Below are 13,190 nucleotides of genomic sequence, written 5' to 3'. Positions count from 1 at the left end.
GTTTATTCTCATTCCTTTCATTTCTTTTTCTTCTCTAAATGCTGTAACTAACATTTCTAGTACAATATGGAATATTAATAGTGGCAGTAGGCATCCTTGCTTCACTCCTGATTGTATTTGGAAGACTTCTAGCTTATCTCCATTATAGATAATGCATGCTGGTGATTTTAGTAAATACTAATCATTTTAAAGAAAGCTCCATTTATTCCCATGCTTTCCAGTGATTTTAGTAGGAATGAATGTTTATTTTGTTAAAATGCTTTTTCTGCATTGATTGAGATGCATACAATTTTTAGTTTTGTTATTAATATGGCCAGTTATGCTTATAGTTTTCCTAACATTGAACCAGCCCTGCATTCCCATTATAAATCCCATAGTGCAATGAGCTCTGTGATATATTGCTGTAATCTCCTTGCTAGTATTTTACTTGAAATTTTTACGTCAATTATTAGAGACACTAGTGTGAAGTTTTCTTTCTCAGTTTTTGCTCTTCCTGGTAGAGGTAATCAGCATCATATTTGGGTTGTAAAAGAAATTTGGTAGAATTCCTTCTTTATCAATTTTTCTAAATAGTTTATATCATATTGAAATAAATTGTTCTTAGTAGAATTCACTTGTAAATCCATCTGTTCCTGGCGATTTTTTTCATAGAGACCTCATTATGATTTATTAGATTTTTTGATAGGGTTATTTAAGTATTCTATTTCCTCTTCTGATATTTTGGGTAATTTATATTTTTGTACATGTTGACTCATTTCACTTACATTGTTAGATTTATTGGCATATAATTAGGCAAAATAACTCCTAATTTTTGCTTTAATTTCCTTTTCATTGGTGGTGAAGTCACTTTTCATTTCCCATACTGGTGATTTGATTTTTCTCTTAAAAAAAAAATCAAATTAACCAATAGTTTACCTATTTTATTAGTCCCACTTGTTTCTCATTCATTTCAGTTGTGTCTGACTGCTCAACTCCAATCAGATTTTCTTGACAAGGATACTGGATTTGTTTTCCATTTTCTCCTCCAGCTCATTTTACAGATGAGGACACTGTAGCAAACAGGGTTAAGTTATTTGCCACAGCTAGTTAGTGTCTGAAACTGGATTTGAACTCAGGTCTTCTTGACTCTAGACCTAATACTCTATCCACTGTGCAACCTAACCACCCTTTAATGGTTCACATAGTGGTTTTTAGGGACTTAAAAAGTACTTTTCACTTAATTTGTGTCCTTGGTGTTATCACCATTGTACAGATGAGGAACTTTATGCTGAGAGAGGCAAGCTGACTTATATGAGGTCCTATAACTAATAAGTGTCTGAAACAAGGTGAGAAACTGGATCTTCCTGACTCCTGGGACAGCAATCTGTCTGACATGCTACATTGCCTCAGTTAAGTTTTGGTGGAGGCAAAGAGGGAGGAATGGTCAAAGTTATGGACTGTGAAGAAAAGACTAGATAGGACATGATATGGATAGAGCATTGGGTTGGTTAAGCATGAGGACACTTGATATTTGAGGTAAAAGAGTGAGTGTGCTTAAAGGAAGGAATGAGGTATGGAAAAGGGAGGTGGGAAGACACTGAAAGTTACTTGCTTACTGCACCATTGTATTTAGGATTGATCCTGCCTGGATGGTTCCTTCCTCTTCTTTTCCTTCCCTCCTTCTACCCCTCCCTCCTTCTCTTTTCCCCCTTTTCATTCATTCATTCGTTCGTTCCTTCCTTCCTTTTATCTTTCCTTCCTTCCTTCCATCTTTCCTTCCTTCCTTCCTTCTCCATTCTGATTATCTAAGATGAAAGGGAAACTAAAACTGATCTTTGCATTTTACTTCGCAGACGTGTATACCTGTGGCTTCTTTGATGGGTCCCTTTTCTTAATTCCCTCCCTAGCCAAAGTCGGAAAGACCACTGGTCTTTCTTGACCACAGAAGAATCAGAGTCCAGCTCTTACCTCCAACTCTTACTAGCTGTGTGGCCCAGGACAGGGTTATTTACTTTCTAAGATGATTGAAACTCTAGGATAAATCTCATTTTTCTCATATGTAAAATGGGGATAAGATAGTATTTAGGCTACCTAACTCACAGACTGTGAACTACATAACTTTCACAGGTTGTGAAGAAAGTAGTTTTTAAAACTATAAAGCCATATAGAAATGTGAGCCATCAAGATTTTCAAAAAGGAGAGGAGAGCAATTGAGAATGGTGCCCATTTCTTTCTCTCCCACCTGTGGGACTTGGAGACTGGGATAAACCATTGGTCTCCTTAAAGGCTAGGCATACCAATTTATGCCAGTTTCTTTTATTATGAAACTATGCTGAGCAACCCACTTAAGGAGTTTGTTCACTTCCTGCATCACTCTTGATTTTTTTCAGGCTTCCTTAGTGTATTGCTTTTAAGAGCATATATAAATGGACCATAACACCTTCACCTCCATAATAATGCATTACATTCATTTAGGATTGGACGGTTTTCATTGTGCATGTTTTCTCAGGCACGTTTCATTTGGTCTTCGAAATGATCCTGTTTTTGATCAGCTTTTACTATGCCCATTTTCCTGATAAACATATTCTCAGAGAATTGAAATAATTTGCCCAGGGTTATATAGCTACTAAGTGGCAAAACTAGGTCCAAAACTCATTCTTTCTTATTCCATGACCAGCAACCATATCATATTCTATTTATGATAGTATCAATTCAAGTAAGATCTCAGTTCTAGGACCAGGATTTTCTAGATCCATAACTTCTTTTAGTTTTCTTATCAGTGTGGATGCTTAGAGACATATGAATAAGACCTTCTCAAAAATTCTTAAGCCTCGAAAAGAAAGGATTTCAGAAAATTTCTTTTTGTTTCTATCTTTGTTCTGAGGAGGGGGCCAACTGGAGGCTTGTGAAAACAAAGATCTTATCGACACAAAGCTTGTGACGGATCCCTGGGCTTTCTCACCCTAAGCAAGTTCAATTACCTCCAGCTCAGAGCCAACCCAGCTGGAGGAGACTGATAAGTCCAGTGTCAAGATGATGCAAAAGCTTAGGAAAATTGTAATGCTCACTGGGTAGAAAGAGAGGAAGAATAACATGTAGAGCCCAATGACTTTTGGAAGAAAATCTCTTTCTACTTGGCTGCGATTGGTTAATATGTACTGGATGCTCCGAATAGTCAGTGTGATAGTTCCTCAACATTTCACACAGTTTAGAAATCCCTCACAAATACTGAGCATGGGATGTAACATCCTCTATTACACAGAGAGCTCAACTCTGGAGATGGACCTGCTTTAGACTTCCTTGAAACAGTTATTCTTGAGAGGTCTATCCTTAGATGATAGTCACCTTGCACCCTGTCCTAGGAGGACCACACCTAGAGTATTGTGTTTGGTTCTGGGTGCCTCTGTTTAGTGAGGACATTGATAAATTATAGGCTATCTAAGGGATGGCAAAAAGGATAATAAAAGGTCTAGGCTTCTTGTCAGATGAGAATCATTTAAAGGAACTTTTGATAATTAGCCTGGAAAAAAAGACTTAACAATAAGCACTCTATCTGAAGGGCTTTCATGAAGACCTGGGGTAAAAATTGTTTTGTTTGGCCTCAAAAAGGAAGAATTAGGAGGGTATAGAAAGGGAAAGGCTTCCATACATTCATTTAATTATTGGAACTGCCCAAAAGAGATGAATTGTGTTGGGAAAGGCATTCCCTTCACTGGAGTTTTTTGAGCAGAAGCTGGATGTCAACCCATCAGGTATGTTTTTGAGGGGAGTCTTATCAACCTATAACGTGGGGTTTGGTGACCTCTCTAGTCTCTTCCAACATGGGCATTCTGTGATTTGAAGGGGTTGACTCTCCAGAAGGACTGACTCTACATTCAGGGAAAGCCCTATTTAAGTGAAACAGTTCATTTTGCAAACTTTAAAAGTGGTTTTATTGTACAACAATTCCTGGTGCAATTTAGTTACAGAGAGATATGCTTATTTCCTAGGCTAAGTGTCTTCCTTTACTTACATCTCCCAATTCCACTATGTTGTACAGGTAAGGTCAAGTTGGATTACAAGCTTCCTTGTTTGTAATCTATATATCTCACTAATACAACTCATTAAAACTATTGTTCTTGTGATTCTACTTCACAGTCAGTGTGAACAGAGAAGGGAGATATCATTCCTAAAGTAGCTTAAAGATCTTGGATGATTTCTATGTTCCGTCTTGTAATTTTTCATGCTCCATCAAATCCTTGTCCACTAACGACAGCGTGAACAGTAAGAGGGGTAACTTGAGGTCAGATTTCTTCTGGGAATAGAATTCGAAGTACCAGGATAACTAGGAGAAGAACTTGTGTAAGATGGAGTAGGACTTCTGTAAGATGGAAAAGAAGAAGAGGTCTTCCATGTTTTGGGTTCTTTATTTTTTTGCTTCGTGGGTACTTTTTTACAATAATTTTTTATAAGGGGAACATAGGATGCCACTTTGTCTTTGGGAACATAACCTGGGCCAAAAGATAGAGAAAAGACAAGAACATATAATATCATATCGACCAACATTCACTTAAAGTTTTCTGTAGAATGCCACATAATCTCAAAGGGAATCCTTAGCATCTCTGCCAAAGAGTGGCCAGAGGCCATTAAATCCATTCCATCGTACACAGAAACTCCTCCTACAATATTCCTAACAAGATGCTCTCCAACTTGTCAAAACATTTCCTAAAATGTAACTCTCCAAATTGAATGTCAAGAACCATCTACACTTTCACTGGTGAACTGTGAATTACTGTTGGGACCTGTAACATCCTGGAAGACAGGGACTAGATCTTGTTTTCTATCATTCACATCCCTCACAGTTTCTTACTTATTAATCATAAATATCAACAGTTAAACATTTATTGAGTGTCTACTAAGGACCAGATATAGAACCTAAGGATAGAAAAAAATCTGAGACAATCCCTTGTCTTCAAGGGGCCACTTATCTGGAGAGATGGAATATACAATTAAAAAAAACTAAAAAAATACAACTTGGAACTTTTAAAGGGTCCCTCTAAAAATTTAACATTTTTTAATTGTAGATGTGTGGTCAATGTAAAATAAAGTTACAACCTTTCTTATGATGAATTGCCTGAATTTATTTCATTCTCTCTTCATTTCATGGCTATGCCTTTCAGTTTTTATCCCACCTTTTCATCATTTTCATCACTGTCATTCTTCAGAATTTCTGCTATATCTACACCATTACTGCCTCTATTAGTTTCAACTTTTCAAACTTGAGTATCTTCATTTCCATTTGGTGAATTTGAAATTCAGCATTTCTAATACTCTTCAATTCCTACTTTACTCTGAAGGCCAACTTGAATTCCCTCAGCTGAACTGAACTCCTTCTACACTCTAAACCTTTCAAGTGGTGAGGCCACCCAGACTTTCCTTTGTTGATTCTCAATAAAAGAGACTATCCCTTTTAATACAGGCCTTAATAGATGTTTGTTTAATTGAATGAAGAGGTAGCAAATAACTTTATAAATGGAATGACAAACCATAAAGGGTTAGAGATTTTTGAAACGATACTTTTCAATACAGGTATTTGCAGCCTCTTTGCCATTTTGTAAGCTTTAATGAATCCATAGGATCACAGATGGTGTTTTCTTATGGCCAAGGCTACCATCAGTTCCAAGAACCTACTAACTGATCTTCCAGCTATTCAATCATTCTCCATGATGCTATCCAAGTAATCTTGGATAATATCATTCTGACTGTATTCCTCTGCTAAAAAATTCTGCCATGGCTCCATTTTGTCTACTGGATACAGTATATACCCCAGAATTCAAGCCTTCCATAATTGGGCTCCAATTTACTTTCTCAACCTCATCTTATATTTCTCTTCTTCACATTCTCACTATTCCATTCAGTTGGATCATTCTCCCTTCCCAACAAATTCAGACAGCACACCACTCCCCAAACCTTGATTCCTTCAGTCCCCTATGCTTGAAATGGTGAAATAGACTTCCCTCTATCTTTATCTTTTGAGGTCTTACCTTTTCTTCAAATCCATCTCAGGATCTAAATTTGTCCCTGAAACCTTCCCTTGAGTTCCTCTCCTCTACGCGTAATATCATCACTTTCCATCACCCCCTTAAAATTTATTTTAGCATATTTCCTAGACTTTTCCTTTGGATTTATCAGTCTTTCCCTAGTATAATAGGAATTTGATATTGTTTCCTGTGACCATGAGGGAAGGGATTAGGTCATTTTTCATTTTTGTAGCCCTAGTGTCCAACATAGTACCCATCACAGAGTGAGTGCTAATCCAAATGGAAACCTCTGGAGTTGCTGAATTGCATACTTTTTATAAGATCTGATGACCAAGCATTTATCCTGCACTTACCTTTGTTGTTAGATGATGTTTGTGTGTAAATTTAACATGACCTCTATTTTTAACTTAAACTATTGGGGGGAGAGAAAACCCAATTTATTTTATTTTGGGATAAATACAGCAAATAATACTATGAGTATGAATTGATTGCTAGTTGAGCTATAGGGAATGGAAGGGCTACAGGATTTAAAAAAAAACATCTCAGGGCTTCAGGAGGGCTAGTCAGGGAAGACTTCACAGAAAAGGAGGGATTTAAGTTGAACACTGAACAACTTATACAACAATTATCTTTTTCCTAACTAGCTCATAATTCCCTTCCTGAAAATTGTCCTAATTTGTCCCTTGACACCTTACTTCCTGTTGACCAGTGACACACTGAACACTTGACCAGCAAAGCATTCTAATACTACTACCCAAGTGGCTGAGGGGATGCTTCTGGAATTGTTCTTCTCTGCACTTGACTGAAGTTGCAGAATACAAATGATTTCCTTAGGTTCTTGCTGTAGGTTGAGTGAATAAGACTTACCTAGGAAATATTTGTAGAACAGACTGAGAGCATATTGCCTTTTCAGTTTCTCCCATTCGGGCTTAGAATCATAAACGTCCATGATTCTTTTCAAACAGCATCGCTGTCCTGGCTTTAGGTTCTGATGGAGCAAAACAGACATTTGTGATGAGTTAGCACATGGAGGGTAAAGAGCAGAGTGAATTCTCACTGGATCCTACAGAAATGAGTCTATCCCCCCCAAAAGTTTTAAATTTTTTACAAAGTTGGGAAACAATCGTTTGGGCAATAGCTTGAATTCTTTTAAAAAAATTTTTTTTTGATTGGCCTATTTTAAGATAAAAGAAATTCCAAAAGGAGAAAAGAATCAAGAGAAGTCACTATGGCTTCTGAAGTACTGTGAAGATCTATTTATGTTTCTATGAGCCTCTAATCCTAAAGCATGTGGGAAAGGGGGATAATTGTGGGCATATGATTTTTCTAAGACTTTATCCCTAAGCAAATGTAGGTTTTTTGAGAATAGGGACTATTTTTCACTTTTATTTTTGTATTCTTAATCTCTAGTGCAATGATTTGCAGCACAGTAAACCTTAATAAATGCTTGTCGAATGAAATCTTCTTGTTCGATTTAATTTTAAATTCAACAAACATTTATCAAGTTCCTATTGTGTGCAAGAAACTATGAACACAGACAAAATAGGGGAAAAACATCTTTACCCTCAAGAAGCCTTCATCCTGCTGGATGATATTTGAAAACAGGTAAGTGAATACATAATAATTTGATCAGAAGTGAACATGAATGACTGGAAGGATTACGGAAGGTTTGGGGTAGATGATAACACATAAACTTTTAAAAGTGAAGGTAAAGAGCAAGTGTATTCTAGGAATGAAGAACAGATTATGCAAGGCACAGGGGAAAGAGACTTAATTCTGCATTTGGGAGAAATAGCAAGTGGGCTAATTTGCTTGAAATGTAGTGAGTGTGAAAGGGAGTAGTATATTAACCTGATGAGAGAAGTAAGGGTACTGTGGTTAGTATCTATATTTTAGAGATGTTGAAATGGGGGCATTGAGTATTGGAGGGTTCCTCATGCGTTCCCCTTTATTATTTCACTATATCAGCTAAAATCATTTCAGGAAACAATGGGTTAATTCATTCCTCCAAGGTGAAAAATTGAATAGATTAGAAATGATCATTGATATACCTGAAGTAGGTTGAAAGATATCCAGAATAATAAAGCTGGGAGTAAGGAAATGGTCTGTGAGCTCAGCACCTCCCTTAGGTTCTCTACATGGGTGTGAGGTTGGATTGGTAGACGGAACACTTTGCAGCCCCCCTTCATGAATAGAAATGGATCTACAGAATGGGTTATGTGCACATGTGTGTATGCATGAATGTAAGTCCATCAGCTGAGAAAAGGCCATCTTCCCCACCTCCCATGAAGAGACATGAGGCAGCACTGGTGGCCTCAGCCAGAGTGGAGCATAAAGAGGTCTGCCTTGGGGGCTTGGCCACCAGCCTTTGTAGAACCCTTTAGCACCAGGCTGGAATTTTCTGTAGACATGCTGAAGGAGAAGACCCTCATCTCAGGACCAGAGGATGCACTGGAGTAAGAAAAGCCGAAGCAACAATGGATGATCAACAAAGAGAACCCCAAAGGTGAAGAAGGAGTAAATTCCACTATGACACTGTCCAATCACCAAGTATTGGATTCATGGCAAAGTTTCTGAAAAATGAGTCTGAGGAAAAGTGTTGAGCTTCAGGTGAAGGGGAGATCCCTGGAAGAGGAAGCACCTGAAAAAGTTCTCTTTATTCCAACTATTCATAAACTTTTCTTGGGTGATTGTTTTATAAGCCCCATTGCTGGCAGAAAGAAGAGTATGGAGCAAGGAACTATGCTTTCAGAGAGAAAGTAACCAAATTCAGGTGGCCCCAGGTTCTCAGTTCTGGGCAACCACTGAGCACTCATTATGTTTTTTTAGAGGCTCAGAAAACTAAATACTGCCCTTGTGAGATCAGATCTAAAATCTTGAATCACAGTAGTTGTTTGGTAATTTTTCAATCATATCTGACTCTTTATGACCCCATTTGGTGTTTTCTTGGCAAAGTTATTGCAGTGATTTGCTATTTTCTTCTTTAGCTTATTTTATGGATGAGAAAACTAAGGCAAATGGGTTAAATGACTTGCTCAAGGTCACACAGCTAGTGTCTGAGGCTGGATTGAATTCAGGAAGATGAATTTTCCTGACTCCAGACCCACTGCTCTATCCACTGTCACCTAGCTGCCACTGAACCATAGTTAGACAAGATAACTTTACATAAATTTAGCATTAAGAGACTAGGCAAATTGCTTATGCTCCTTGTGAGAAATTTCCACTGGGGTATGGTACTCAGAAATAGGACCCAAATCTTGGATTTGAAATCTATGTATTCTTGGTAATGTTTTCGGCTGTAGATAGGGAATCTTGGTGGTTCATATTCCAGAGCATGAACCAACTATTTATTTCCTAAATAAGACTAATATGAGTAATGACTAGGACAATATGGTAGTAGCATATGGGTAATAATAATGGGAGGAGAATAGATTTCATGTTTGAATAAGTAATTTAATTTCCTAAAAACCAAAAACTTTATAAATGGAATGTGAGTGACTCTATCTTAGGTGATCTGGGAATGCATTGAACCCTCATTAAGTTTAATAGATCCGTAACCATTACAAAAACAAATTAATAAACAGCAATAGGAACTTTCACTCTGTGAGGTAAATGAGAATTTCAAATGAAAGTCTGATTTTAGCAGTTGGACAAAGATGTTTAGATCCTAGTGGAAGTCTTTATCTTTTTACATGATATACAGAGAGATAACTATGAGCAATTTGGTGGAGAGACAGGCCAGATCCAGGAGCAAAGAGATCTCAAGGGAAGACAGTTTTGTTTTTAACAATCAATCAATTAACATTTATTAAGCACTTACTGTGTGCCAGGCTTTATTCTAAGCTTTATGATGCAAAGAAAGACAAAAACATTTCTTGCCTTCAGGAAACTCACATTCAAAAGGTAAAGCAACATGAAAATAACTGGGCACATACAAAGGATATTCAGATTGTATGATAAGTATCTCAGAGGCAAAAGCACTAGTAGCTGGATTGATCAGGAAAGAGCAGTGATTCCCAAAGTGGGCACCACCACCCCCTGGTGGGTGCTGCAGCGATCCAGGGTGGGGCGGTGATGGCCACAGGTGCATTTATCTTTCCTATTAATTGCTATTAAAATTAAAAAAAATTAATTTCCAGGGGTGCTAAGTAATATTTTTTCTGGAAAGGGGGTGGTAGGCCAAAAAAGTTTGGGAACCACTGCTATAGAATGTGGCAATGAACTCAGCCTTGAAGTCAGTGAAGCTAAGAGGCAGAGGTGAAGAATTTATCTTCCTGCATTCCAGATATAAGGGACAACCAGTGCAAAACCCTAGAGATGGGAGGTGGAGGACTGTGTGAGGAACAACATGTAAGCCATTGTAGCTAGAACATAGAGTGCATAGAGAGCTAAGAGTAAAGAAGCCTGGAAAAGTAAGAAGAAAACAGTTTATGAAGAGCTGTAAATGCCAGATGAAGAATTTTATATTTGATCATGGAAGTAATGGGAAATCGCCACAGTTTGATGAGTAGGGAATGACATGACCAGATCATTGCTTTAGGAGAATCATTTTGATAGTTAAGTAGAGCATAACTTCAAAGGAGGAGAAATTTGAGACAGGGAGACCAATTGGAAGGTTCTTGAAAGTCTAGGCAACAGGAGATGGGGGCTTGGATGATGTTATGAAGATAGAAATAACATTTGACAATGTATTAGATATGTGTGGAGTGCATGAGAGTGAAGAATCAAGGATGACACAAATTGTGGACCTGAGTGACTGGGAAGATACTGGTGTTCTCCGTAGTAAGAGAAAACTTGGAAAGAGGGGAGGGTTTGGGGGAAATGATTTCTTTTTTGAAAGTGTTGAGTTTGAGATGCCTGAGGTTTGTTCAATTTAAGATGTCAAAAAGTAAGTGATGCAGAGCTGGAACTGAGTAGAGAGACAAGGATGTGTATATAGATTTAGGAACTATTTGCATAGAGATGATCATTGAACCCATAGAAGCAGATAAGACCACCAAATGAGATAGTATAAAGAAGAAGAGACCCAGGGCAAAAACTTGGGAGACACTAATAGTGAGTATCCCATGGATGAAGATTCATCTGAGACTGAAAAGAAACAATCAGATAGGCAAAGTGAGATAAAAGACCATTAGATTTGGCAAGCTAGGAGATCTTTGGTAACATCAGAATGAATCATTTCATTTGAATGAGGAGGTTGGAAGCCCAATTACAAACAGCTTAAGATGGAGAGGAGAGAAGTGGAGGTAATAGCTTCAGATGACTTTCTCAATCAGTTGTCAACTTAAGGGCAAAGGATATGTATCCTTCCGGATGATTTTTAACTTTCAGGAAGTGATAGAAAAACCAACTACAGAAAGAGAAGGTATAGGCAAAAAACTGAGATCAGTTATTACTTATTCTTAGATGACTTTACAATTAAATTTTTGCACTTGGTTAAGGTGCTTGGGATTTCCTTTAGGGATAGAATGACATTCCTTTGGATATTTTAACAGAAACCACTAGATTTCCTAAAATTTTATTCAAATTTCCTAGATGTCTCAGAACTTTCCAGATAATGCCCTCGTCAAACAGAGATGGTCACCCTTCTTGAGATGTCAAAGAGCTATGTTTTTGTACATATAACTTTCCTGAAAACAGTTCTAACTGAATTACAACTAGGTCCCTATTAGTGTCCCAATTAGAAATGAATCCTCTGAAATGGTGCCATGTATTTGAATTTTCCCTCCTTGAAGTTATAACAACAAAATATGGTCAATGGTTTGAACCTAATGCAGATACATAATTCAGATTAAAGTAGTTAGATAACTTCAGGGGACTCTTTATTTGGACTATTTGGGACCTAGCTGATGAAGTTTGAAAACATGGCTCAATCAGCCTCAAGAAGTATCAGAGGCAGGGAGCAGCTGGGTTGCTCAGTGGATTGAGAGCCAGGCCTAGAGATGGGAGGTCCTGGGTTCAAATCTGACCTCATATACTTCCTACCTCTATGACCCTAGGTAAGTCACTTGACTCCCATTGCTTAGCCCTTAACACTCTTCTGCTTTGGAACCAATATACAGTATTGATTCCAAGATGGAAGAAAAGAGTTTTAAAAAGAAGTATCAGAGGCAGTTGATGACAGTGGATTGATTACTGAGCCTGGAGTCAGGAAGACCTGAGTTCCAAACTGCCCACAGGCATTTACTACATACCCATGGGTGACTCATTTAACAACTGTTTGTCTCAGTTTCCTCAACTGTAAAAAGGGGGTAATAATAACACCTGAGTTGCAGGGATTTTGTGAGGACAAAATGAAATAATATTTGTAAAAATTGGCATGTAGTAGGAACCCTATGAATGCCTATTCTCTTTCCCCCTGGTGAGCTAATTGTCACTAGATGTATTGAAGTAAAATTTTCACCATCATTCTTCAGGAACATTGTAGAAAGATTTCCTGCATGATATAACTTCAAAGGTCTCTTCCAGTTCTAAAACTCCATAATTCTATGTCTTACCTGTAGTAGTTCACCTTCCCAGTCTGAAGAACCAGTTGTTTTGCAAGAAAGCTTTTTGCTAAACATTTTGTTAGGCATAAGGGATAAATGTTTGGGGTTCATCTTTCTCCTATTGCAAGAAGGAAAAAGAAAAATAAATAATAAAATTCCAGCCTGATTGGATCCTTTGCTTTGGGGATAAACCTAAATGTGAGAAGAGTAAGTAACTATATTAGTTATCTAATTAATGATTGGCCAACCATGTAGTGAGTCAGTTCATCCATCTATCCTTCATCATGTGGTTAATTTTGGCACTTACTCTTCCCATTTCCCTTTAGTGTTGGTCCAGTAAGGCTCAGAGAGCAACATTATACAGGCATTCCTTATTTCTGAGCATAACTACATGATAATTTATGATGAGCTGCAAAGGGCTGACCATCTTCCTTTTCTTTTTTCCTTCCTCAGAGATTCAGAATGAGAAGTTCAAAGTAGCTATGACTAAGACTTGGCTACTGTTGAAGTAGGTGAATCAGGTAAGATCTCTAATGGTCTTCTCCGAGAATCTTCTTTTTCTGTCTTTTGGTGACCAAGAGGGAGTGGATTAGGGATGTAGGATCAGTCTCTGGCTTTGATAGGACTAGCTAGGAATAGGAACTAGAATAACTAAATTCCTTCTCTCCCCCCACCCCTAAAGCTTTACTTTTCACTACTGCTG

At 37.7% G+C, this 13,190-nt stretch overlaps 1 protein-coding gene across 1 annotated transcript; it reads right to left on the bottom strand.

Moving 5' to 3' along the window:
• Nucleotides 1-4,140: 4,140 nt before the first annotated feature.
• FAM216B (family with sequence similarity 216 member B) lies at nt 4,141-12,571 on the bottom strand. The gene is made up of 3 exons (XM_044667392.1): nt 12,497-12,571; nt 6,867-6,987; nt 4,141-4,469 (listed from the first exon to the last, which is right to left on the bottom strand). The coding sequence occupies exons 1-3, from the start codon at nt 12,560-12,562 to the stop codon at nt 4,225-4,227; spliced, it is 432 nt and encodes a 143-aa protein (XP_044523327.1). The 5' UTR covers nt 12,563-12,571; the 3' UTR covers nt 4,141-4,224.
• Between the last annotated feature and the right edge of the window lie 619 nt (nt 12,572-13,190).

This window comes from Gracilinanus agilis, chromosome 3, assembly GCF_016433145.1.
Source record: "Gracilinanus agilis isolate LMUSP501 chromosome 3, AgileGrace, whole genome shotgun sequence".
NCBI classification, from domain to species: Eukaryota; Metazoa; Chordata; class Mammalia; order Didelphimorphia; family Didelphidae; genus Gracilinanus; species Gracilinanus agilis.
This window is presented reverse-complemented; position numbering and strand designations above follow the sequence as displayed.